The sequence below is a fragment of the Acinonyx jubatus genome, chromosome E4 (assembly GCF_027475565.1).
Source record: "Acinonyx jubatus isolate Ajub_Pintada_27869175 chromosome E4, VMU_Ajub_asm_v1.0, whole genome shotgun sequence".
NCBI lineage: Eukaryota > Metazoa > Chordata > Mammalia > Carnivora > Felidae > Acinonyx > Acinonyx jubatus.
In genome coordinates this window covers 46,073,536-46,099,991 of record NC_069395.1, presented here as the reverse complement: position 1 = coordinate 46,099,991, position 26,456 = coordinate 46,073,536, and the positions used below count along the sequence as shown (strand labels likewise).

Below are 26,456 nucleotides of genomic sequence, written 5' to 3'. Positions count from 1 at the left end.
ACTCCCTCAAAAGGCAATCTAGATGATTTATATAATTTAAGAAAGTAAAAGAAAAAGCATTTCTCTTCAGGTACTCCTACTTTTTGTTCTCTTTGTGGAAGGTTTAGCCAGATAGGAAGAAAAGTTTCTCATTTAGAAAACAAAAAAAGTTTCTCATAAAAGCCTTTGCTAATTTCAGAGAAGAACATCAAAACCGAGTCTCTATTTCTTGTCTTTACAGTACCTTCCTTTAGAAATTTAAATGAGATAATTTATCAGAAACATTGCCAATATTAATGCAAATAGGGAAACAGTTGACTTTAAGCAGGGAGAGATAAGGACCCTCAGGGAGACAGGCTGTATAGCTTCAGCCGGGAGGCTGAGAAAGCGACAGCGGCAGCGGAGTTTGGGAAAAAAAGAGGATGAGATGAACCTGTTCCAGACCTCCCTGAGCTAGGTGCCAAGCATGAAGTCTCACAAACATTCTGATAAGGTCCCAATAAAAGTCAGGACAGAAATCTTCAGCAGCTACCTGGTCAGGACCCCTTTCACTCTTGAGAGCTTTATACTTTCCCTCCATAAACTCTATCACTTTGCTCACTCTCTGTTGTCCCCGAGATTCATTCTTTGACTCCGTGAGACAAGGACCAGCATCTCTCCCACCCCCCTGTAACAACTGGCTTCCATGTACATGCGTTACACACTGTAGAATCAAGTTGACTTACGTTATACAATAAATGTTCTAGTTATACAATTAGAATTTACATCCCTCAAAAGCCCCATTCCTCTGTCCTTTTTTGTTAATATTTAACCAATACATTGTAAAGGTTGTCACTTATGACAACCTTATAATTTTGATAGGATAGTTATCATCATTTTATGAAACAGAAAACTAAAGGTAAGAGAGGTTACGTAATATGCCCAAGATAACCTAGAGTTTGTAAATTACAGAATTCTATCTCAAATCCCATGGTTAACAGGATGCTATTATAGTGATTGATCTGACAATGAAATCAGATCAATACCATGTAAGAAAATACTTTTCTGATATTTGAATATCTGGCCTACCTATACAAATGTGTGACAGAGTATATACTCAGTAAGCATGTGCTGAATAAATAAATATTTGGACAGACCATGGTAAATTGAGGTAATCAAACAGATTAACTAGAAAGTTTTTAAAAAGTTAGAGTCCCAGGAAGCAGAATGTTTTCAGTTGCTGAGTTCTTTGAATATTGAAAATGACCATATAAATACTAGTAAATTCTTCTTTGATAACTCACATTCACTTCTAAAAAGCCGTAAGTCTAAACACATTTTTTTTTTTTTACTGTGTATTAATAGTCGCCATAAGTGACTGTGGACATTCAGTAAAATTGAGAACCAAACCTTTAATACTGTTCATTTGAGGAAACGGGGGAAAGGTGTTTACAAATGGCAGATAAACTTTCCAGAGTAAATGAAAGAAAATGACAAGTCTCCAATTTTAGAAAAATTTTCTCTAATTACTCTATAAACAATTTGGAGATTAACTATCAAAGAAACTGGTATGATGAGTTTCCCTGTGGCCTGTACAAAGATATCATATGCCCTCATTTCAAAACTCACCATGGACATTTAATTTAACAGACTGAGTCACGTTCCCAGCAATATTTGTGGCAACGCAAAGATACATCCCACTATCTGAAACACGGGTCTCAATGATCTTCATTGAACCAGAAGGAAGGAATGTGTGCCTGAAAGAAAGAAACCACATGGTAGACCATAGAACATGAGAATTTAAATATCCCCTACGCAGCTGCCCCTCAGTATGAAATCATTACTCTGCAAGCAGTTTTTGAAACCATTCTCCCATCTATATTTCTATATACTTTAAAACTCAGGGATTTTCACAATTGTACTGTGTATTTTGTATGATATTCTTGCAAACACAAAATGTGATTTTTTTTTTACCATTAGATCTAACCTAATGGTCTCAAATCATCCAAAAACTGTACATCTCTCTGCTTTATTAACTTGTAACTATAAAAAGCCAATATATAGTTTAGTAAATTTCAGCTATATTCTGAATTTTATTATTTTTTCTGCAATACTTCATTAAAAAAATTAGTGTGTTAAAGGCAAAATAAGGTACATATGTAATTCTCAAAAATATATTGAATATATTTTTCCTACAGAACAATAGTGTAGTTCGGTGAACTAGATCTACATATAAAAACGTTATTATGTTTATTGTATTGAAATAGCTTTAAAGGGAGAAGGCCAGATATACCTACTCAAAGTGTTCTACTGGCCCAGAGACAGAAAAATGAATAAATAGTTAAGGACAGAATTCTCCCCCAAAGAAATAAGCACATAGGAGAATCCAACATGTAACATATAATAATAGAGCTGATATCACAAAGATCAAGGAAAGGATTGATAATTCAAAAATGACGGGCAACTGGTTCTCCACATGGGAACAATAAATTAAAAAAAAATACAGCACTACCTAACACTAGACACAACATAAAAATTCAGATGTATTAAAGTCAAAAATGTGAAAAAACAAGCTTAAAATATTAGAATAAAACTCTGGAAGATATGTACATATTCTTCATAAAGTACAAATCTTTTTTTAAGTTTATTTATTAGCTTTGAGAGAGAGAGAAAGAGAGTGGGAGAGACAGACAGAGAGGGGAGAGAGAGAGAAAACCCCAAGCAGGCTCCTCACTGTCAGCACAGAGCTTGATGTGGGGCTCGAACTCATGAACCATGAGATCATGACCAGGGCTGAAGTCAGACGCTTACCTGACTGAGCCACCCAAGTGCCCTAGAGGGAGTAGAGTAATTTAATGCAAAGAACCACTAGACCATGGTCTTGGAAAAATTTTAAATTGAAGCCGAGTCAGATGCTTAAGTGACTGAGCCACCCAGGCACCCCAGAAAGTACAAATCTTAAAAACAATAGATTAATACACTGAGTTACATAAAAAATGTAAAATTCTATGCAGACATCATACATTAAAAGTCTCACAGTGGTCTGAGAAAATATATTTTCAACACATACAACAGACAAAGGATTGTTATTAAGAATACAGACCAAATTTCTACATTCAACAAGAAAAAGATAAACCAGTCATCATAAATCTGTGCAGCAGGTCTAAAGAGGCAAGTCACAGATGAAACAGATGGCCGACAAAAAAGTAAAATCATTTTTGGTTCTCTGGCAGTCAGTCACATAAAAACTAAGAGTTGCAAGATACCATTTCACACCCACCTAACCAACAAACATGTTTAAGTCCATAAACACCATGCATTGATTATAATGGGGAAATAGGTGCACCTATATGCTCATGGTAGAAAGGTAAATCATTACTGCCTCTTTGGACAGCAATTTAGCACTGTCTACAAAGCTGAAAGTAGGAATTCATTCTGACCAGAAACTATAGTTCTGGGCCAACCCTAAAGAAACTCATGCACGTGTATATGAAGAGACATATATAAAGATATTCACTCAAGAGCCTTGTTTACAAAATAAGAAAACTAAAACCAAACCAAACCAAAACAAGAAAAACCCTGAATGTCTGTACACTAGGAAATGTACAAACAAAATTCAGAATATGTATACGGTAGTTAAAAATGAATAAAGCAGGGCGCCTGGGTGGCTCAGTCGGTTGAGCGTCCGACTTCAGCTCAGGTCATGATCTCATGGCTCATGAGTTCAAGCCCTGCATCGGGCTCTGTGCTGCCAGCTCAGAGCCTGGAGCCTGCTTCAGATTCTGGGTCTCCCTCTCTCTTTGCCCCTCCCCTGCTTGCGCTCTGTCTCTCTCTGAAAAATAAACATTAAGAAGAAAATTTTAAAAATGAATAAGGCAAATCTCTATGTATAAAAATGAGTAAATATCGACTTAATAAAGCAAGCAGTAGAATAACAATATATAATATGTTACATGGCAAATTAAAAACAAACACATAAAATGAAAACTACAGGAAACACGATTCCATACTGTTTAAGAATGGGTGCATAGGATGCACATGAGATCTGTGCAGTATTTGCCTCCTGGGGAGGGAGAAAAGCGACTGGGGAGGAAAACAATGAAACTTCAAGTTTATCTATAACATGGTATTCCTTTCATTCAAAAATATCCCAAACACCTATTTTTCAAAAAAATAGTAACATTATGTAAAGTAGTTCTTAAATTATTTTTTATCTCCTCATCAGTGGATAGGGAAATGACAAGAGCACCATTTACAGCTTCATAACTATACGCCAGTAAGTCCAACCGACATAGCTGGAAACTATAATTCTTATTCCACCAGTAACTTCTGGCATGACATTGAGTTAAAATAGTAATTGCTACTATTCCTTGAGAACTAGAGACAGGAGATGTGGAATATACATTATCTTATATATGCCTTTCAGGTAAGTATTATGTCCATTTTATAAATAAGAAATCTAAGGTTCAGAGGGCCATTGAGAAAGGCGCCAAAAGTTTCAGGCAAGCTTTAAGTGGTGGAGGTAAATTTAAACTCACACCTGCATGGCGACAAAGGTAGTACTCTCAAAGGCTCTGGCATTCTGCTTTCCATGTCAATGGAATATATCAGATATATTGTCTCAGCAGGCCTTTATATGTACAAAGCTTTAATCACGAAGATTTTTACAAAAGCATCTAATGAGAGTCAAATCTTAAACATGAGAGTACTTATTGTGTTTTACTGCTCCTAAGGGATTAATGAGATTCTGTGTGCCCTATGCACTTGTGCTAACAAGTCTATATACAAATATGCTCTGTTTTAATAACTACCTTGTATACGCAGCCACGGGCAATTATGTCAAAGCTGGGTGTTAGCATTCCTGATATTAAAGAATGATTTAGGGGTGCCTGGGTGGCTCTGTTGGTTAAGCATCTGACTTCGGCTCAGGTCATGATTTCATGGTTCGTGAGTTTAAGCCCTGCATTGGGCTCTCTGCTGTCAGCACAGAGCCTGCTTTGGATCCTCTGTCCCCCTCTCTCTCTGCCCTTTCCCCATTTGCTCTCTATCTCTCTCAAAAATAAAATAAACTTTAAAAGAAAGAGAGAAAGGAAGGAAGGAAGGAAGGAAGGAAGGGAGGGAGGGAGGGAGGGAGGGAGGAAGGAAGGAAGAAAGAAGGATAGACTTAGAAGGTAAAAATATTTTCTGTAGTCTCAGATGTATGTGTAAATTATCCCAAATTTAAAAGTTATTTCTTGATACATTTGAAAACCTGAATAGGCACAACCTTGTGTCCCAAGAGATTGTGTTTGCTTGTGTCTGGCTCATCCCAGATCCCCTACCTTGGAGAGAATGGGGAGATGAGCTGCGTCTCTTTGGCCCAGGTGATGATGGGTGGGGGTAAGCTCTTCACTTCACATGGAAGTGTCACGTCTTCTCCTGCGAGGGCGGAAATCTCAGCAGGCTCATCCTGGGACAGTCCTCGTTGGTCTCCAATCACTCTGGGCCTTACTAAAATAAACGCACATTTTGGAAGGGAAATAGCACATTGAAAACATTTCACTTACACTCAAATGTGGACTACTAATACTCTTTACAAATTTACAAGAAGATGCTGTCTATGCCAAAGCTTTGGTACCTATCTAAAACTTTCCGTTAACCCATTTATGGTGAGAGCTGAAAGGAAAAGGACCAGAAAGTCTCCCTTCCTCACCCTTTCTTTCAGAACATCATGATGAGGTCAGCTGAAATGCCCTTTTAGAGTCTGCCATCTATGAAAGTAAATCCTCAAGGCAGAAGTGCAAACTGAGACACAGCTGAGGTTTGGCTTTGCCAGGAGTTGGAACTAACTGGTGTTTCTAAAGCAGACTGGGTACATACAATAAGCATACTCCTTGGGAAAACACCATAACATTATCCTGAATGGCTGTACAATTACTCTCCCTTTAAATCAGAATCTAAATAGAGATGTTCATTGGCAGTAAAAATACGTTTTTGTCAATGCGGTTCACTTTAGGAGTACAGCCCCCGGTAATATGATTTGGGAGAGAAATGTGAGTTTTGGCACCGGTAGAGAGTGTCAAAGAAAAACATTCCCCCAGGGGCTCTCACCATAGACGGTCAGCTGCACTTTCCTCTTGGCATAGCCAGCTGCATTGGTAGCGGTGCAGATATACTCCCCGCTCTCTTCACCCCCGGGGGACACCACATACAAACTTCCATCAGCCCCTGCGGAAAACTTAGCGCTGCTGGTGGAAATCAACTCTCCTTTCTGCAAAACACAACAAAGAGCAAAGTGTTTTCTTTAAGATAATGAAGGAGTGACTTAATGTCTGGAAAAGGAAGAGAGGAAGGGGAAAAAAATCTCCAAGGGGGAAAATCCTAGATTAAAAAAAAATGCTAATTTGAAGAAAGGTAATTTTAAGAAAAACTAAGCAAATAAAGCAAAGGTGATATTTCTTCATACTGAACCATGTCTTCTTTGTTCCAGAGCTTCTTAAAACTGGAGGGAATAATGGTAATACTAACGGATGGGGCAGTGCTCATGCAAAGTCACACACTGTTCTGAGTACTTCAAATGAATTAGCTATCTTAATGCTCAAAAGGGTCATATGAGTAGGAACTACCACAAGTCCCATTTTACAGCTGAAAGTATGAAAGCTTGGGGATGAAGTGGAGTAACTTGCCCAATGTCACAGTCTCTCAGTGGTAGAGCTGGGACTTGAACCCCAGCAGTCAGGATCTGGAGCCCAACTCTTAACCTCTGTGCTTTCTCACAATACAAAGGCCACCCTGGAAAGTTTCATTCTTATGTTTTCCTAAAATGCATTAAACTCATACTCAGTCCTAGACACTGTGCAGTTTGGGGATAAGCTTCACCACTGTATTTTTGTGTCCAGAAAGCAGAAATCTTCACCTTTTTAATTAATTTACAGATGTCAGCACCAACTTCTTTATATTTCAGAGCTTTTTAGATATATAAAATTAGATAGTATGGTAAAATACTTTGGTTGTAGCACAAACAATTACACAAAGGTCTCATTTTGTTATTATACAGTCATTTTATATTACTTATATCTGCCAGATTTAAATTAATTTACAGGAAATATGCTATCCTCATGACTGTTCAAAGATGAAAAGGACCTCCTCAGGGAGTGTTTTTTTCCTCACTGCAAGAGTACAAGTAAAAGCTGGACAACTTCATGATAGGGATGTAGAGGGGAATAAATGACTTCGTAGAGGTCTTATCTTGGCTTCCTAAAAGAAGAGAGTCTGAGACAAAGATATGGAGGCAAGAAGTTTGATGCTTGAGCAGGTGAGTGGGAGAGTGAGGCACAGAAGGAAGGAAAGCTAAAAAGGGTTTCAGTGCTCTGGTTTCCTCTGTGGTTAGGTTAGGTTGATAAGCTTCTGGTGCCGGGGATCCTTTGAGAAGCTATAAAGAAGCAGGCCAGAAGTATTCTTCTGATGGATGAGAAGCAGGACATTCATATAGGACACCTGCCCCCCACAGGTGTTAATGTCCCTATGCTTCCTGGCCACCTGATAGCAGGCTAAGTGGCCTTGTGGGGCTTTGGAGAAAGCCCCGAGTCCAGAAACCAGAGAGGGGTACACGTGAAGTGGGACTCTGGCAGAATGCACGGAGCTGTCCACCAGAGCTGCGCTGAAATCAAAAGAGCTGAAGGGATGTGGCAAGGGGTAAGAAAGGATCTGCTACAACATGTAAAGTGCTAAGAAAAGCTCCTGGTGCTATATTACAGTCCACCGTTGTGTTCTTAACGTTACTCAAGCCTCAGGTAGGTGATTACACTAAGGACATTTTGAGGTCCCTTCCAAGTGGTAGGAGTGAATGGGTTTTCCTTTTTATAAAGTGCTGTGGTACAGTCAAGTCCCATGTATGACCCAAAATATTCAAATAATGTTGTTATAACCCATGACATCGGCAAACACCACCAGATGGGCCATTTACCTTGGACCAAATGATAGATGGCTTGGGATTTCCACTTGCTTTGCACGGCAAAGTTACTGGAATGCCTTCAATTGTGCTGAGTACCTGCCGCCCATGCTGAATGGTTGGCAGAACTGAAAAAGGAAGCAATATTTAGAATGTGAGCATCTGTCTTTCCATGTAGCCTCATTTGTTTCAAGTTGTACATTTTCAGGATACACTGCATATTTGTAAAAACTAGCTGAGACTCAACATTTTCTGATAGAAATGTAGGGTACCTTGTAAGGCAGTGTAATAAAGTAAATATAGTAGTTATAATCTGAAGAATTTAATGAAAACTTAAAATCAAGTAGTAAATTATGCTTAGTAAGTTGACTTTCCTAACAAAAATAAGACTGAATAAAATCCATGCTTTCCTGGAAACTCAAGGTTGAATTACATGCTAAGACTTACATATTTAACGCATACCTTTCATCATTGTCCATCACCCACTAAGCTGCAGTGAGCTGACTTAAGCCCACTGCCAGAAAAGTAGACTGTTTTAGCCACTATACATTAAATGTCTGTTTACAAGAGCTACTTAGCGAGCTACTAAATTTAGCCTAGAAAAAAAGGATTTGTTTTCTTAAAAGAAATTCAACAATAAAACTTGCAAGGCCTTAGGAGTTTACATTTAAGGCTAAAATACAGGATTCTAAGTCAATAGTTTTCACTAAGAGGAAAAACATACCTTTTGACTTTAGAAAGCAACTGAAGAATTAACATTATATGAGCAGAAGCAAAAGGAAAAGGAAGACTGTTAATTATTCCATTCTGTGTATATCTCAATTAATCACAAGCAACTAGCATATGAAAAAAGACCAATACTCAATGTTCTCAAAATAATGAATTTGATTAAAGAAGCTCCCACACATGAAAGTTCTTAACATAGAGTAAGGAACACAATAAAATCCCTATATACACCAGGCATTTCCTTTCCTTCCCCTGGAAAGATGTGACTGGAACTGCTCCCTAGAGCTCAAGCACTCACCGTGTCTCTTGCCTTTGAGTCAAATTTCTCTAGAATTATCATAGGTACCCTGGAGGAGTTTGACAGAACAAGAGATACCAGAGACCTCAGTACAAAAACTTCCCTGAGAGGCTGAGATTAGCTTTGCTACATACTCATATTTTCTAAGGCTGGGCTTATTCTTAAGACAATTTCTTCTTAAGAAAAAATGGCAACAAATTACCAGATACTCTCTATGTCAGGTTACTCTCTAAAGCAAGAAATTTAATTTCCAGAATCATCATGGAAGAGTCAAATCTAAACTATACTGTAATTTTGTGGCAACATGGAATAAGCCATTTTCTTACATGCATATTGAGTTGGACAGCTATAAAGGAAAGTGATAAATTTAGGCATTTTCAAATCTGATGACATTTGACCATGGAAGAGCTATTTCTTTCCAGATTGTCAACATATATAAATCAAGATGACAGTTAAATGGCTTGCCATTTTAATTTGTATTTATATTTGCATGCATTAATTCATCCTCATAAGAAGTGGTCACTGAGAGCTTCTAACGACTATTCTTCAAAGTGGAGAGGTCTAGTAATGAAAGAATATGGTAAATAAATATGGACGTAAGGAGAACCTGGCATATTGCATCACATCCAACTCAAAAACTAATCTGTCAGATAAATGGTTACTGGGTTCCTGTCAGCTGTCTGGGTTGTTTTTTTCCTTTTAACCTTAGTAACTAAATCAGTTACTCATTTTGGACTAAGACAGATGAAACGATGTTGCAAAGTGATGTTTTTAACTTTTAATTGTCCAACATTTATTGCATCACAATAAACCACATCATTGGTTTGTCTATCTCCTCACTCCTCCGATTTGGCAGACATCACAGCTAATCATGTTACTCTTTTACTCAAGTAGAAATTTGCCTCAGAATCCTTCTCAATACAGTATTGAATGGAGGTGACATGATTATATTTCTATACTAAATTCTCAAACCAGTCCATAAGCACCCTCCAGGAAATCTGTGGGCTGATTTTCTCTAAAAATCGTTAAGTACAACTATACATATATTCAATCTGGCATTATGTGTTTACTCTTTTAGACTATAATTTAGTGTTACTTTAATATTTCTTTAAAATAATACTTCTTCAAGAATATCTCATGTGATGTTGGTAGAGGCTGGTATAAGACTGACAGAGGCAGAAGACGCTATTTTTTTTAAAGATTTTTTTTTTATTTTTATGTAATCTCCACACCCAACATGGGGCTTGAACTCACAATCCTGAGACCAAGAGTCGCATGCTTTACTGACTGAGCCATCCAGGCGCCACAGAAGAGGCTATTTACAATGAGAAGCAGACATAAAAAAAAAAAAAAAAAAGATGGTCTATATCCACTGACAATTTCAACAGACCAAACAAAATGTGGAAATTACCGGAATCTCCAGCTCATGTCCTTATAAAGGGATGAATTTGCTAAGAATAAATGTTCTATGCTACTTTCATCTCTGTATATGGAACTATTTTTTAATACCATACTTTAAAAAAACAACATTGCAAAGTCTTTAAAGAAAATACACAAAAAAATTTATGAAAATTTCTTAAACTATGAAGTTGTCAGTTATTTATTGAGATGTAAAAAGTCCGTGACTATTAGTTATGAATGGAAAAAGATGGTTTTTGGATTTTCTTATTTGTGAACTTTTAAGTTATCTAACATGCAAAAAGATTGTTTGGAGCACATGAGGTGGCCTTTAGAAAAGTTTAGGTCATTTCTAGCTAACACACAAAGGGGTCATTAGTAAGGACATGGTTATTGCACAATCCAAAAAGAAAAGGCAATTTGGATGGAATAATAAGTTCGGCTTGCCTGAAATTAAAATGTATTTTTAAACATAACTTTTTGAGAACTGAGTTCACTTTTATCAATTAAGAAATCACTTACAAAAGCCCTTGGCCAGACTCAGCTGGTGACTCCCAATAAAGCCTTGTTGTGTATGTAGAAAAAGGAATTCTGGAAACACCCTTAACTATGTAAATAGTGTTCAAGAAATAAGGCTTTTTGTTAAAAATAACAATTAGGAAAAAAAATCTCCTTCTTACAACCAGAAGACAGAGTTAGTTGGTTTAAAGACACAAACCTAGCTTTGAACACGGTTTGGAAAGAATTACAATGGGTGCGTCTCTTACCATGCACATCCACGGTGGTAGTTTTATTAATAGTTCCAGCAACATTACTGGCCACACAAGTATATCTGCCTCCATCCTGAAGGCGAACTCTCTCAATGTGGAGACTCCCGTCACTGCGCACAGTGATGTAAGGATTTTGGACCAACTTAAAGAAAAAGAAGTCATATTTAATTTAAAAGATAATGTTCCCTAAATCAAAACCAGATTTGTTTTTCTCCAACTGGGTTATTAAATATCTTATAACAAAATATTTTAACACCTTTAAGTGAAAAATGATGAGCATGTTACCAAATGTAGAATCAATTGTATGTCTATCTAATGTAGCACCAAAAAGTATACCTCCTAACATCTGTTGGAGTTATGCAAACGATGTAAAAAGGAAACAGAAGCATCACTTATTTCATGTTTCTGTGAATTTTGTTATCACTCAGGACCCAAATTTCACTAGTCATTTTTACTTTTGGCTTAATTTGTTCTTTTTCAAGGAGACTATTACCACTTGCAAACTATTTGATATTTTTTATTTTGGCAAATAGGAACTCATTCAAGCTGACAGAATGTGACTATTCTCAACACTTGCCTTTTTCAGTGACAGACGCAAATATCAGAGGCAACGTATGATACAGGATCTGTGTCAGAGAAGGCTGGCAGTATTTTCTATTAAAAATGATCATGCTAACTATACCATATATGCATTCTGTTCAATTACAGGACACCTGAGTGCTCAAGCAGTATCATCCTATGTCATAAGGGCATTAAATTGTTGAGTGAGGTATACTAATTTTTCTCAGGATTTCAAGCAAAGATGAACAAGTTTACATCTTATTCCATGGAGGCAATTCACTTCTAATTGGTACTTCAAAAAGTGAGTTTAACTACTCTGGAAAATGGAAGGAAAAATGCTCTGAACTAGATGAAAATTTATCATAGGTAGCATATTTACAAAAAATCCATAGAACTGTGATAAATTTTCATATTCTTTCATAATCAAAAGTTATACCCTGAAAGACAATGACACAAAATAGACTCACATTTTTAAAAAGTTCATGATAAAGTATATAATATTGGGAGTTAATAATAAAGGTTAGTAAATGGAAAAATTTTATGAGAGTGTTAACATTTATTACATCCTGTGAAGAACATAAAAATATTTAAATACTATAAAAATAATTTTGTATTTTGAGTTTTTACATACTCCGAAGAGTTTATTAGTTGCACTGAATTGAATTCAAAACAACAGAAATCACACCATTGACTATTTCTCCGTTTTATTAATCCCAAATAACGTGAACTGAACCATGTCAATATGGAAAACAAGTTTTGGTGTTATATTTACAAAGTATATGTTTGTATATTTATTAAATTGATATTTCAATGTTTGAAATAAATTGCCTCTTACTCAAGAAAATTACAAATGTGAATGCATGGATTTAGAATGTTCTTACCATGGCTGAATTCTTAATCCACCGACGTTCTGGAATGGGATTTCCAGCCAACAGAGCACAAGGCAAAGTAAGCTGCTGTCCTTCAATGACGCTGGTCACCGAAGGGCTGATTCCAATGAGTGGAGCAACTAAGTCGTAGAGAAACAGGTATTATCACCTCTATCTCACCCAAAAGAAAGGCAAATCTTCTTCTAGGCTGATGACTACTAATTCCACTATTTTAAAAAATGAATTTTCAAGAATAAGATTTTTAAATGTAAATAGGTCTGAACTAGAAGAGAGACATAAAAGACCCTTCAAAGCAGAAAGAATGGCAAAGGGGGTAGGTAGTAATAGAGAAGTAGACACTAAAGGAGAATTCGTCTATGGCATGCACAGCCAGAAATGTCAAGCCAAGAAATTTGCACTGTTTGATGGACAAATGGAGAGGAACTGAAATCATTTACAATAAAAAACGTGGGATCATCAGAACCATTCTCAGGAAATACTAATCTGAAAACTGTGACTAACTTATTGGAGAAGGGAAAAATCAGAATGGATAAGATCAATGAGGAGGCTATCATAACAGCTCAAGCAAATAAAATGAGGTGGACTCTCTTAGATGAGAGATGTTCTTTTGTAGAAATTAATTAATAAATTAAACATAAATCAAAGCAAAATCCCTAGATATTCTATTTGGAAATTTCAAGTATATGTTGATGAATAAAGGGAGATCTAGAAAGAAAATGTTATAAATGCATATTAATGAGAAACAGGCACTGAGAGATTTAAAAATCATATTAAATACCATAATAATTTAGACAATGTAGTACCAGTGCATAAATAGAATTCCAAGGAATAGACACAGGAATATAAATTTAGCATGTAACCAAATGGGTATTTTAATCAGTGGAAAGAGAATATTCAATACAAGACTCTGAAATGAAAAAAAAATTATTTTAACTATAATGGGGCACCTGGGTGGCTCAGTCGGTTAGGGTCTGATTCTTGATTTCAGCTAAGGTCATGATCCCAGCATGGCAGGATCAAGCCCTGCATCTGGCTCCTTGCTGAGCACTGAGTGTAGACCCTGCTTGAGATTCTCTCATTCTCTCTCTCTCTCTCTCTCTCTCCCTCTGCTCCTCTCTCCTGCTTTTGTGCTCTCTCTCTCTCTCAAAATAAATTTTAAAAATGAAAACAAAAAAGGATAATGAAACAAATGTCTTACCACTAAACAATATTGCATTCTTACTTCATATTATATCCCCAAATAATTTCATGTGGACTAAAATGAAAAGTGTAAAAAGTGGTAACCAGAAAAGAATGCCATGGCTCTAATGTGTGTGCGTGTGTGTGTGTGTGTGTGTGTGTGTGTGTGTGTGTGTGTGTGTATTTGTATTTAGGCTTAAATCAATTTATTCAAGTTGATTTATTTAAATGAAAGATAAGGAACTTGGAGAGGATGATCTGTAAGGTTATTTCCAGTTCTAACATCCCATGAAATATGAAATAGGGTGGGGGAGAGGAGGCTAATCTAGTAATCAAATATTTACCTGTTGTTTCTTTGTTTAAAGTGGCACAGACAAGAGATGATGTAATAAAAGAAGTCTGATGACTTGGAAGAGTGTGATAGCTAAGCACATACTTGATCTTACCAAGTCCTGTCACTGTTACTGTTGTCTGGGACTGGATCTTTCCAAACTGGTTTTCTGCCTCACAAATATAGGTTCCTTTATCATTTGCCCATAAGTCTAAAAAAAAAAGAGAGAGAGATCGTTTACTCATTCAACACCATCTATGAAGCATAATCATGCCAGACACAATGCTCAAATTTGTGGGTGGAAAATGTGTGTATACTGCCTTTTGTTACTTCCCTTTCTACAGGAGGAGACATACATAAGAACCAACAATCACACCACAGTGTGATAAATGCTATAATACAAGTTTGAAACAATGAGCTGTGGGAGCACAGAGACACAGAGACATGAGAGACTGATGGCATGCAGAGGAATTAGGGAGGGATGCACGTAGTAGGTAATATACAAGCTGTACTGTAAACAGCAGGTAGAAGAGAGGAAGGGCAGTCTAAGCCCAATGGGCTGCAAAGACAAAAGCATGACTTGAAAAATCAAGGTCTGTGCAAATAATGTAAAGCTGCACCACCAATGGATGCTGCAGCACCACCTTGGGGGTATTTTGAAGGTTTGCAAGGGAGAAAGGGAGTTTTTTGTTTTTTGTTTTTGTTTTCAGTTGGCCCAATGATTGGGGGAGCATACTGGCATTTACTGGGCAAGAAGTAGGTAGGCTATGCAAGGGCAGATTCATGGAAGGAACAATTATCCCAAATCCAGCAAGACTTCTGAAGATCCCACTGGAAATTCATGGATTTGATGGCTTTGTTTATAATTATATAATAATTACATGTATCAGTCTACATTTGAGCTGTCAAATTTATGGTGATGCACATAAACATGTATGCATATTGTGTAGACATTTCTGGAGTATTTATGTATTGAAATGTCTATTATTTCAGTAAAAATTACTTTCCTTTATTTTCCTTTGTACTACATTTTGAATATTAAAAGAGTTTTTATTATGTAGATAGGTCAAAAAGATAGACTGTTTCAGGATAATAAGAAGGATATTACAAAATATTTTTTAATTAAAGAGGGTGTTAAAGGGATCAGGATGAAGACTACTAGGTTACAGGTTGTGTGGATATAGTCAGGGGTCAAGCTAAAGACAGAGTGTGGTGCCTTGTAAAGAGTGTGGTTTGTCTTCTGAGCAACAAGGGAGTCAACAGAAGATTTTAAATAGGGAAATGATTATAATCCTTGCAAATATCTTCACTAAATAAGCACAGTTTAATCTACTGATAAGATTTGACAGAGAAAAATGTAGCTTTCCATTATTAACAGTTCCATTTATCTCAGATAAAGAGCAGTGACAAAGCTCCTACTTCTTTGTTAACCATAGGCATATAACTTCAGAATTACATCTGGTAAGTTCAGGCAGTATCCACTATCAACAACAGCAAACATTCATTTGCAAAGGAAAATTCACCAAATCATCTGGTTAATAAGTCACATTGTTTTTACCCAAGATATTTTTCATATTATCAACTCTTGGATTAATTTGTATAGGAATACATAAGACTGCAGAAAATGGTTTCTAATCTCTACTTTCCTTCTAGATAGTTTAAGGTGGACAGTTAAGCAACCACTGGTCAATATGTTGCCCTCTTTCATTCTTGGTTTTTTACATCGCCTCTAACTGATTTGTTTCAGGTCTAGTTTGTTACCCAGGCTTTTCTCATCACTATTATTACCCCACATGTATAACCCTGTAAGCCTCCCCCATTTTCATATCTTTTATCCTGCAGAGGGGTTGTCCTGCAGTGAAGCTTGGAGGGCTATTTTCTACCTCATCAAAAGCATTTATTCACCTGCACATTCCAGGTCCTGCATAATCTGACCCAGTAGGTACTTTTGTGGCCATCCCCTTAGATGGTGGGTTGTAAAATGCCTAAGTGGGGGACCCCATATAAGACTTCTGTCTTAACCACAGAGCTTAGCCCAGAGCTAATCACTTAAGCACTTCTAATTAGTTTAATTCATATTTGGAAGTTTAAGTGGCTAATGTACATTTAATATTGTTAATAAACATGGAAATCACTTACTGAAGGCTTTCTACAAAATAACCCCAAAGATACAATTACCCTTTAAAAATCAGTTACTTGACTAAATGTTTTTATTTCTCTAGTGCCACTATTCAAACATTCTGAATATTATTTGAAAAAGTACAAAGTATTTACAAATATTTGAATGCTTAATAGCTTATAGGCAAAATTCTTGGATGATAGAGTACTTTTTAAAAAATCTTACACTCCAGGTGGATATAATTTTTAATCCAGGAGCTTCCATAGAGTATAGAGTCCCTATGGTTATATACTGTTGGTCAAAAATAATTCATTAAAGTTAACTAACTACTATTTTAATATTTTACCTTTCTATACAGCAGTTGGTATAAGAGACAATAAAATGTGATCACTTATTCACCTAGAGGCCCAGGTGACTCTATTTGTAATAAGAAACAGTGACATATGAAGAAGTCACATTGCTTCACAAGCCTTTATGATATCACATACATTTGAATAAAATATAATTTATGACAATTCCAAAATATAAGAGTTTAACACCATTTTAAAGTGAAATCCAACAAACACAAAATGTGTTATGACTAATTCACAATTTTACACATAGTAATCCCTGTGTATAAAACATGAATGTATAATAAATGTGCATACTTGTACAAAATATATTTCCTTTAACCTACTTGAAATAAAGAGAGCTCCTGTTCTTAGTTGGCTGATGGAACTCACTGAAAAGGGTCTTGAGAAGATTGGCATGTTGTCTGACCTACGCCATTTAATCTTTGGTTCTGGATAACCCTGGACATAGCAAGGTAGTGTCACATTTGAGCCAATTTCCATAGACACATCAGCAGGTTCTTGTATGAAAACTGGAGGTGCTGGAAGATATTTAAAACAAACAAAAAAGGTTGTTGGGACAGTGTAAAGGCACATTAAATATAAACTTAATTATTAAAATGTCAACAGATCGAATCTGAATCAGGTATTGTTCACATAATATTATAAATTTACCCTTTACTCCTGTATGCTATTGAAATAGCAGATATTTCTTTTTTTGCTTTATAAATGAATAGAGGCACAAAGAAGTTCAACTACTTCCTTAAAGTGACAAATGATAAAGAGAGTGGAATTCAAGAGTGGGAATTTAAATCAAGACTACTTTAAATAAAGAGAAACTTTCATTTTAGAAATTTCTTTTCAATTTTAGTTAATGTCATACTGCTCAAATCCTTGAACTTTCTTATAAATAAATTTGCCTTATAATGAAAAATTTTTGACAAAACTTAACTCCTACTGGTTTAAAGAACTTAATTTATACTAGAGCACATTCTTTAACAGATCACTGTATCTCCAGCTAAAATATTTAATCCTAAATTAAATCTTTGCTCTATATCACATTCTTGCTTCTCAGTATCTTTCATCTTTTGTTTGTTTTTTGTTTTTTGTTTTTTTTTACATTTTTCAATTAAAGGAATTTAAGCTTGAGAATCAATAACAACAACAGAATATAGTATTTGATAAAAAGGGAATAATGAGAGCTTAATATCTTAGAGTTAAAATCTGATTCAGAAATTATAAAATTATAGATTAAAAGGCTACAGTTATCCACATAATTTAGGTAAACACAGAAGCCAGGAGGAAGAATTAGAAATGTGTTGTTGGCACAACTTGGAAAACATGGGAAGGAAATACAGGAGAAAGCTATCAGCCAGCCCAAATAAGTTCCCCAGAACTTATAAGTAATGATGTATGAGGCATCAGACAAGGAGGTAGAATGCTATTAAAGCATTCATGAAGTAATTCATGAAACCTGCTCATGTTGGATTCTAAGAGGAGGAGCCCAAGAGAGGGATCCTTGGTAACGTCAAGGTTAAATATTGCTTAGGAATTCAACTATCACTTACAAAGCAAGGACTGTTATAGGTGCTTTCCATTAGTTTTCTCATTTGATCTTCACAATAACGCTGTGGGGTAAGTATTACTATTACTCGAATTTTATAGATGAAGAAATTGACACACAGATTTGCTAAGTGTTACATGGAATTGAAGACTGGAGGTAGGATTGAAAACCAGGTTGATACTGGTAACAGTTTTTTGTCATTTTATCAGCCTCCCCTTTTCTATGAGTTCCTACAACTGCTCGAAGTCAAGGTGTTTAGCAAGCTAATAAAAATGGGTGCGGAGATCACTTCTTGCTTTCTCATTGGGAATTTTGAGACTCGGACGCACAGTTGTCTCCTGAGCAGCATTAATGCTTTATTAACCTAGGCTAAAGGATATCCTCTAACTTTGCAGCCTCATCTCCCATTATTCACCTACAGAAATCTTATTCAAGGGACCATCAGAACTCTTTACTCTTCTCTAAATAAGGATTAACCATTTTCATACCAGTACCTGTGTTACAGTCATCCCTCTCAAATGCAATGTTGGTAACTGATCTCTGGCTATTGAAATATTGACAATTCTTTAGTCCAGTTCAAAAGGTCCCTCTTTGAGGCCATCTCTCATCCTCCCAGATGGACATGACTTCCTCCCTCTGTGAGGTACAAAACTCACTCTGTACCACTTCCATGGCAATGGCCTTATCCAGCCTTTTATTAGACTGTGTGTTTGATTTTCCCTAGAGTTTATGTTTGCAACCATATTTTATCTTTTATAGCAGCTAACCTAGTACTTTGTGCATTATCATGGTTGCTTAATATCTGTGAATGAGTGAATCAATATTAAAATGCTTCAATAATAATGTAGTATGTGCATTTGTATATGTATGTAAGTGTATGTGGTGTTAACAACTTTGATCTTTTGAAAAAAACATGGCAATTTCAGAAGCCTACTGTTGGTTTATTGAGCCTAAATAAAATAAAATTAAATCCACAATGTAATATGTTTTTAACAAGAAGGAGAGGGGGCGCCTGGGTGGCGCAGTCGGTTAAGCGTCCGACTTCAGCCAGGTCACGATCTCGCGGTCCGTGAGTTCGAGCCCCGCGTCGGGCTCTGGGCTGATGGCTCAGAGCCTGGAGCCTGTTTCCGATTCTGTGTCTCCCTCTCTCTCTGCCCCTCCCCCGTTCATGCTCTGTCTCTCTCTGTCCCCCCAAAAATAAATAAACGTTGAAAAAAAATTAAAAAACAACAACAAAAAAAAAACAAGAAGGAGAGTAGCTGTGTTTAGATTTCTCTTAATCCACCTATGTGGGAAACTGACATATAAAATTCATAGGCAAAATAAACATATTTTAAAAACAATTCATAAAGTAGCTCATTGTTTTTCTATCCTAGGTGTAAAGGACTAGTTACTTTTCTCTGCATTGACAGTAGTCATTTATCCCAGAGTCAGTTGCTTTTCGGAGAAATAGAGGTTATAAAAGTCTCAGGATGTGTTAGATGCAGAGTATGGGCAGGTAGATGTGGAAATGGGGCAGAAAATCAATTTCAGAAGAACAAAAAGATATGCAGAAGCCTGGGGTTGACCAGACATTTGAGAGGAAACCAAGCTTACTGACACAGCAGAACATAGCCATCAGTCAAAATGGAAACAAATCAGAATTTTCAGAAGTAAGAAAGCCAAGAACGAACTGGACTAGAAAAGGATAAGCAGAGCTCAAGTTGTGCCCATAAAACTCGGTTAAGACAGGAGAAGTCATCTGTGGTGAAGAAGCTTTGGGAACAGTGTCAGGTACAAGACAAGCAAAAGGTTAGGGAATATACATCCTGGTACCAGAAAACAAGGCAAATGAGAGTACCAGGCACTAGGTAAGGAGCCAAGAGAGCATCAGTGACAAGGAAACCTCAAAAATGAAGCAACTCCTAACTCAAGCCAAGAAGCCTTCTAAATACTTCCTACTCTTGATTGTGGCCAATTCGAACTCCAAGTGAGTTATATTGAGTGGATGGTAAACAGATTAACAGGGCTACGGAAGGGGCAGTGGTGACTGTAGTACAAAACACGGGGTTTGTTCAGAGGAGGCTGTGTTGCGTAGAGATGTTACAGTCCGTTAGGTTGTTTTAAATGGCAGCTCCATTTTTTCTTAGTCTGCAAAATTGGAAAATTCTTTTACTTCCCTCAGTCTAAATCTCTCTATGAACAATAAGGAGATAATAACGTTCCTATCTCGTGTTGTTAAAAGACCTGGTCTTTATTAATCATTTAGCATGTAGTAATCACCCAAATATTAACTACACTAGTTATAAACACTGTTGAATTCATGCATTAAATCTTAGCTCCAGGGGTGCCTGGGTGGCTCAGTCAGTTGAGCGACCGACTTCAGCTCAGGTCATGATCTCACAGTTTTTGAGTTCAAGCCCCGCATGGGGCTCTGGGCTGACAGCTCAGAGCCTGGAGCCTGCTTTGGATTCTGTGTCTCCCTCTCTCTCTGCCCCTCCCCCACTCATGCTCTGTCTCTCTCTGTCTCAGAAATAAATAAACATTAAAAAAATTTTTTTTAAATATTAGCTCCAGAACTTAATAAAACTATTATTAATTTCAATATCAGCTTCTGCATATAGCCTGTCAGGATTATGCTGGATCACTGTGATCCCCTAAGTATTTACGTGCAAACCCCTTGAGAACTGTAAAATTAATGCATGGTACAGCTTTGTTGTCGCTCACTGATAGATATGGCTGTGCACATACATCATTTTGAAAACAGAAAGTCACAAACAGATTGACCATGTTGCTCTAAAGTCTATTGCATAAAATTATTCTGGTTCCTTTGGTGATAATTAAATGTATACCCACTTGGGCAACTCTAGCATTGCATTAGTCAAAGATTTTCTTTCCTAAAATGGCTGAACACACTGTTTTGCTTCTAGCAAACCACAAAACACAAAACCGCAGTCTAGGACTCAAACCCTGAGTGGTGTGGAATGCTGCAAATAAAATTGCTGCCAGGCCAACATTTTGTTTGATGTAGCCAATCTTCTTCTCTTCCAAATGACTTCACAATTCACTACCTCTTTTTAAAAAAAGGATGGAAAGCACTGGTAACTTTCCCTCTTGACCTGAAATGTCCATAACTCAGAGCCCTGATAATGAGAAGCAGGAAAAAGGAGACTCACTACAAAAAGCTATAACTCAACAATAATATTGAACAGCTTTATTACTATTATTTTTTTGATCTACTATTGATGCAAAGTAATAGGCCCACAAAAACAATCTGAAAGTCCAACAGCTACATGATAGGGATAAAGGTATGTTTTTCTTTTTAGGTCATAAGCTACTTAAATTTATGCCCGATAGTTTTGGAACTCAAATGAATTTTATGCACTACTACTAATAGTAGTAGTAAAGGCTTGAATTGTCTCAAGCCTTTAAAGAAAATCAATTGGAAACAGTGACTTTCATATTAAAAGCCCAATGCTTAATCTTAAATACTATGCCACTATTATATATGCATTGCTATATTACTTTTTAAGACGCAGAGAATCAGAATGGTAATTCAATTTGTGGAGTTCATTTTTTTGATACATGTGCCATTAAGCAGCTTTAGATGAACAGCAGTAACCAATGGACATGCTGAATGCACATGGGTGATGATGCTTCATTTCAAATTTATAACCAACGTATCAGTAGGTACTCTTAAAAGTCAGGCAGAAAACCCAGCCTCTCTCCAAAGCCCATTCTCTTAGCCACTATATAAATTCTGAGGAAAAGTTTGGTTTTTCGTTTGTTTGCTTCTAAACCTAACAGTGCTAACCACAACCATCACTGCAACTGTGATTTGCACAGGCCTTAGCAGTTACACCCTGTGTCTGCTAGGATATGGGACCATAGTTTTATGCAGACAGAAAAGGTCTAACCAAACTTTGTGAGCCACAGTGATCAGAATTCTAATGGTGGGTAAGGAGATAGTTATTAAGGCATAATGGATGCATGTATGGCGATGGTGTTAGAATGAAGCTATCTGGCAACTGTTAATGATCATGGTTACAGTAAGGACACAATTGAGTTCATGTTAATAGCTCCAACAGAACAATTACTGGAATAAAAGTTGAGAAGCCATTGTTTTAGAAAAGGTCATAGTGGGGCGCCTGGGTGGCTCAGTCGGTTAAGCGTCTGACTTCGGCTCAGGTCATGATCTCACGGTCCGTGAGTTCAAGCCCCACATCGGGCTCTGTGCTGACTGCTCAGAGCATGGAGCCTGTTTCAGATTCTGTGTCTCCCTCTCTCTCTGACCCTCCCCCGTTCATGCTCTGTCTCTGTCTCAAAAATAAATAAACGTTAAGAAAAATTAAAAAAAAAAAAAGAAAAGGTCATAGAGAGTGAAGATCTTGAATATGAGTGAAGATAAAACAAAATTCAGTTCAAGGAATGAGGATAAATACAAAATATTGGTTAGGATGTTTCCTAATCCAATGCAAATCACTCCAGCACAGATAGCCCTAAGGCTACATGGATTTTCACTAGTCAACAGCGAGAACCTGGAAAGTTCAGAAACTAAAAATATCATCAAGAAGGCAGTAAGTAAGCAAGGAAATGTGTATGTTGTTTATATTTTCCATAATCTTGGAGAGGGGTGAGAGTGTCATTCCCCTTTTGCTGGGAACAATTACTCAGGCTAATTCATTCTTCCTTAAAGCCAGACAACTCTAGAAGGATGTTGGGTCAATATAAAATACCTGAGCAGGAAAGAGGAAGAGGCAGAACTAGAAAATGTTGGGTATTTGAAACACGATAGTTTATATATTTCTTAGAAACAAGAATTCTGCACCAAGTGACCCTCTTAATTTGGGCCTTACATTTCTAAAAGCATTCCTTGTGTTTTAACTTCAGATATCCTCCACCCGGAGATTCCAATCTTATTTCCAAGGCACTTCTCTCAATAACCTCAGCTTTTAGTCACGGTCAAACACATTTTGCTGTGCCTTAGACAGATTCTACAGTGGTCTTTATGGCCATTTCCAGCTCTGTTGATTGTACCCCAAGAGCATAATCACCAAGAGTACAGAGTGTTCACCAGACAGCCCAGGGGCAAGGGGATCATAAAAGATCCCAGGAGGAAAGAAATTAGTTTATATGAAACAACATATTAAGCTTGGAGGGCCAGGATATTCATTTAGAGAATTAAGATAGAACTGGAATGGTTTGTATTACTTTATCCTAAAAAAAAAAATCTGCATTTTCTTTATAGTTCCCAACTTTTGTTTAAAAAAAAAAACAGCTGAGGCATGAAAATCATCATACATAAATGAAAATACAATTTAAGAAAATGTCATATTTTATAAGTTTAACTAATGTCAATGTTTGAATTATTTGTTAGAATTAAGCTGCCAGGTTCCTTTTCATACAAAGCAAGCTCTGTTTTATTTCATGTGTCCCTACACTGTGTATCAATTATTTTTTAAGAAACATGACATAGAGAGACAAAGAAGGAGAAAGAACCAAACTTCTTGAGTAATCTGATGACAGTGGTCATACACATGCTGTATCCTTCACATTGTGACTGACATTTATTTGTTGTTAGTACTTGAGGAGTAATTGCTAGTAAAAAAATTTTTTTTAAATAAAAGCACAATGTGCTACCTTTGCTATCATCAACATTTCCAAATTATGGTCTAGAGCCAAAGTCTAATTTCTGGCCTCCAGATGTTAATACTTAGCAATTTTGTGTCGGAACGGATGACTCCTGTTACGAAAATGTCTGGCAATAGATGATATTCCAGTGAAGCTTATAGTCTCTGATGTCAGATTACCTGGGTTCAAATATCCAGGCTCTGCCCCTCCATAGTTCTGTGATACTGGTCAAGTTACTTAGCTTTGTTATGCCTCCTTTTTCTTATCTATATAATGGAGATATTTATAGTATCTTCGTCTTAGGATTGCTATGAGAGTTAAATGAGCTAATGCATATAAAAGTTCTTAGCACAATGCATGGTATGTAGAAAGCACTTGGTAAATGTTTACCACCATGATTATATTAATAATCTGAGACTCTAACTCTCATTTGTCCTTTCTGACAAACATTTCCACCCAAATGTTTCAGAGTTATTAGCACGGAAAAAACCAAATGTGTCTATCAGAGCTGGATGCTTACAGCCAACATCCAGAGTTATCTTGCCAGCTGCTCTTCCAGCATCATTGACAGCTACACACATATAATCACCAGCATCCAGGTCTTGAGTTTCTTGAATCTTCAAAAGTCCCAAGAGAGGGTCAATAATGAGGAATGTTGAGGGCCTCAGCTCAAGATCCCCTAGGTCAAAACAAAGAGAGAACATTAAACCCTAAAGTATTTACATAGTTTACTCTGCTCTTGGTTTGATTTCAAGACTGCTGAAGAAAATCAACTGTCAAGTTTTTACAATACTGTTGTCTGGAACAACGCAAACACTTAAACAATGTTTACGCAAAGAAAGGACAAAGGGTTTGTTGGCACTAAGCTGGTTTATTAGTCTGTATGATTCTGTGTGCTAACCAAGAGCCAAAAATCTGGCCCCAGCTATTTCCTACTGTGAATGTACCTAAATAAGAAAGAACTCTTCAAAGCTATACTGGGGAGGATGAGGTTGGGGAGTGGGGTGGGAAAGGATGGCAGCTGTCACTGTGGCTGTGTTAGGTAAGAAGGGAATGGGAAGATGAAGGTTGAAAAAAGGTTTCTACAAGCTTTGTGGCAGGATGAATTTCAGTTATTTAGAAAGTGCTTAGGAGATCCTAAACTGGTCCACAAAGCTGGTAGAAACCTTTTTTTCAACCTTCATCTTCCCATTCCCTTCTTACCTAACATAGCCACAGTGACAGCTGCCATCCTTTCCCACACCCCACTCCCCAACCTCGTCCTTCCCAGTACAGCTTTGAAGAGTTCATTCTTATTTAGGTCTTAAAAACTGAGAACAAACCGAGGGTTGATGGGGGGGTGGGGGACGGTGGGTGATGGGTATTGAGGAGGGCACCTGTTGGGATGAGCACTGGGTGTTGTATGGAAACCAATTTGACAATAAATTTCATATTAAAAAATAAAAATAAAATAAAATAGGAGTGTTTAATGCATTTTGATTATAATTATTTCTTTGGTATACATATTGTCAGGTCCAAATAAATCTTTTTTTTTTTTTTTTAGTTAAAAAAAAAAAGAAAAGAAAGTGCTTAGGAGACTACAGGTGTTCTTTGTTTGGTCAATGGACCGGATTTTTGGTTTGCTGAATGCTGTCACAGTTAGTGTCTTGTGAGAGGTATAGGCTGCCGAGGAGGGGCTCAAACTCACGAAACCGTGAGGTCATGACCTGAGCCGAAACCAAGAGTTGGCCGCTTAACTGACAGAGCCACCCAGGCACCCCTGGATGAGAAATTTCTAACAATGGCCAGAAAGAAGTGTTTTATAGAAATTTCCCATAGTACCGCTACTAAATCTGTATTATTCATCAAGTTCTTGAAGTTGGAGTTACAGGTTTCTCGAAGAGGCAGGTAGGGAATAAATGTGTGGAAAATGAAACCATGCATTGAGTTTGACCTCAGTGTGAGGCTAGAATGACAGCAGAAAAATTAGTTATGTCTGAGTTATCTGTGTGTCTCTGATGTTATGTGTCCCTTCAGCTCCTCCAATCCCCTGAGAACCAGTTCTCTATGAAGGAAAATAATGCCTTAACTAATCTGTAAGTTAGGTTAGTCTCTCCTTATGTTTATCCTCCTTCAGGGTGACTCCTCTCCCAAGAATGTAATTACCTGGATGGCCAGTTTCATAAAAAAAAAAATACGTACTACTGGATCTTTAATACTATCTTAGTGTCCACATCCTTTTTGTAAAGAGTAATAGCAAACTTCCTGTGGGGATCCTAAAATCTTCCTGGAGGTTGGAAGGCCATTGCTCTTAGGGGTGCACAACATGCCCAGATGTCAAGTCTAAAAAACTGCTCTCCAAAAGGTCATGTACTACCCTAGCTATGTGCTTTGAAGACCACCATAGTATCTCACTTAGCTTCTAACAAAAAAAAAAAAAAAAAAAAAAAAAGAAAGAAAGAAAAGAAAAGAGAGAGAGAAACCCAGAACAAGTAATCCTCTAGAATACTATAAAAATCACCAATCAACAGACTCAGGGCAACAAGCAGACAATTATCTTTGTTTTTGTTTTTATAATTTTGAGAACAGAAGGGGACAAAGGAGCCATAAATTTGAAAACAAAAAAATTGCAATAGCGACCATCAGTGCCAAAAATAAAGTATTTTTCAGCATTCCAATATTTAAAACCCAAATCATCCTTTTAAGCTTGCTACTACATACCACACGAGAATAAGAGAAGCAACCGAAGCTGTGTCTATGTGCCTCTGGGAAATTTTCATAAATAAAAGCAGATGATGTTGACATAAACTTTCC

At 36.9% G+C, this 26,456-nt stretch overlaps 1 protein-coding gene across 25 annotated transcripts in view; it reads right to left on the bottom strand.

Moving 5' to 3' along the window:
* Positions 1 to 26,456, bottom strand: part of HMCN1 (hemicentin 1) — a 703,321-nt gene that overhangs the window by 221,030 nt on the left and 455,835 nt on the right. For all 25 annotated transcript variants that reach the window (XM_053209695.1, XM_053209701.1, XM_053209691.1 and 22 more), the window contains 9 exons: positions 24,184 to 24,342; positions 16,837 to 17,031; positions 14,157 to 14,252; positions 12,523 to 12,650; positions 11,078 to 11,222; positions 7,904 to 8,016; positions 6,049 to 6,208; positions 5,280 to 5,448; positions 1,588 to 1,715 (listed from right to left, as the gene is read on the bottom strand). In XM_053209695.1, coding sequence (XP_053065670.1) covers positions 1,588 to 1,715; positions 5,280 to 5,448; positions 6,049 to 6,208; positions 7,904 to 8,016; positions 11,078 to 11,222; positions 12,523 to 12,650; positions 14,157 to 14,252; positions 16,837 to 17,031; positions 24,184 to 24,342 — 1,293 coding nt within the window. The remainder of the gene's footprint in view (positions 1 to 1,587; positions 1,716 to 5,279; positions 5,449 to 6,048; positions 6,209 to 7,903; positions 8,017 to 11,077; positions 11,223 to 12,522; positions 12,651 to 14,156; positions 14,253 to 16,836; positions 17,032 to 24,183; positions 24,343 to 26,456) is intronic.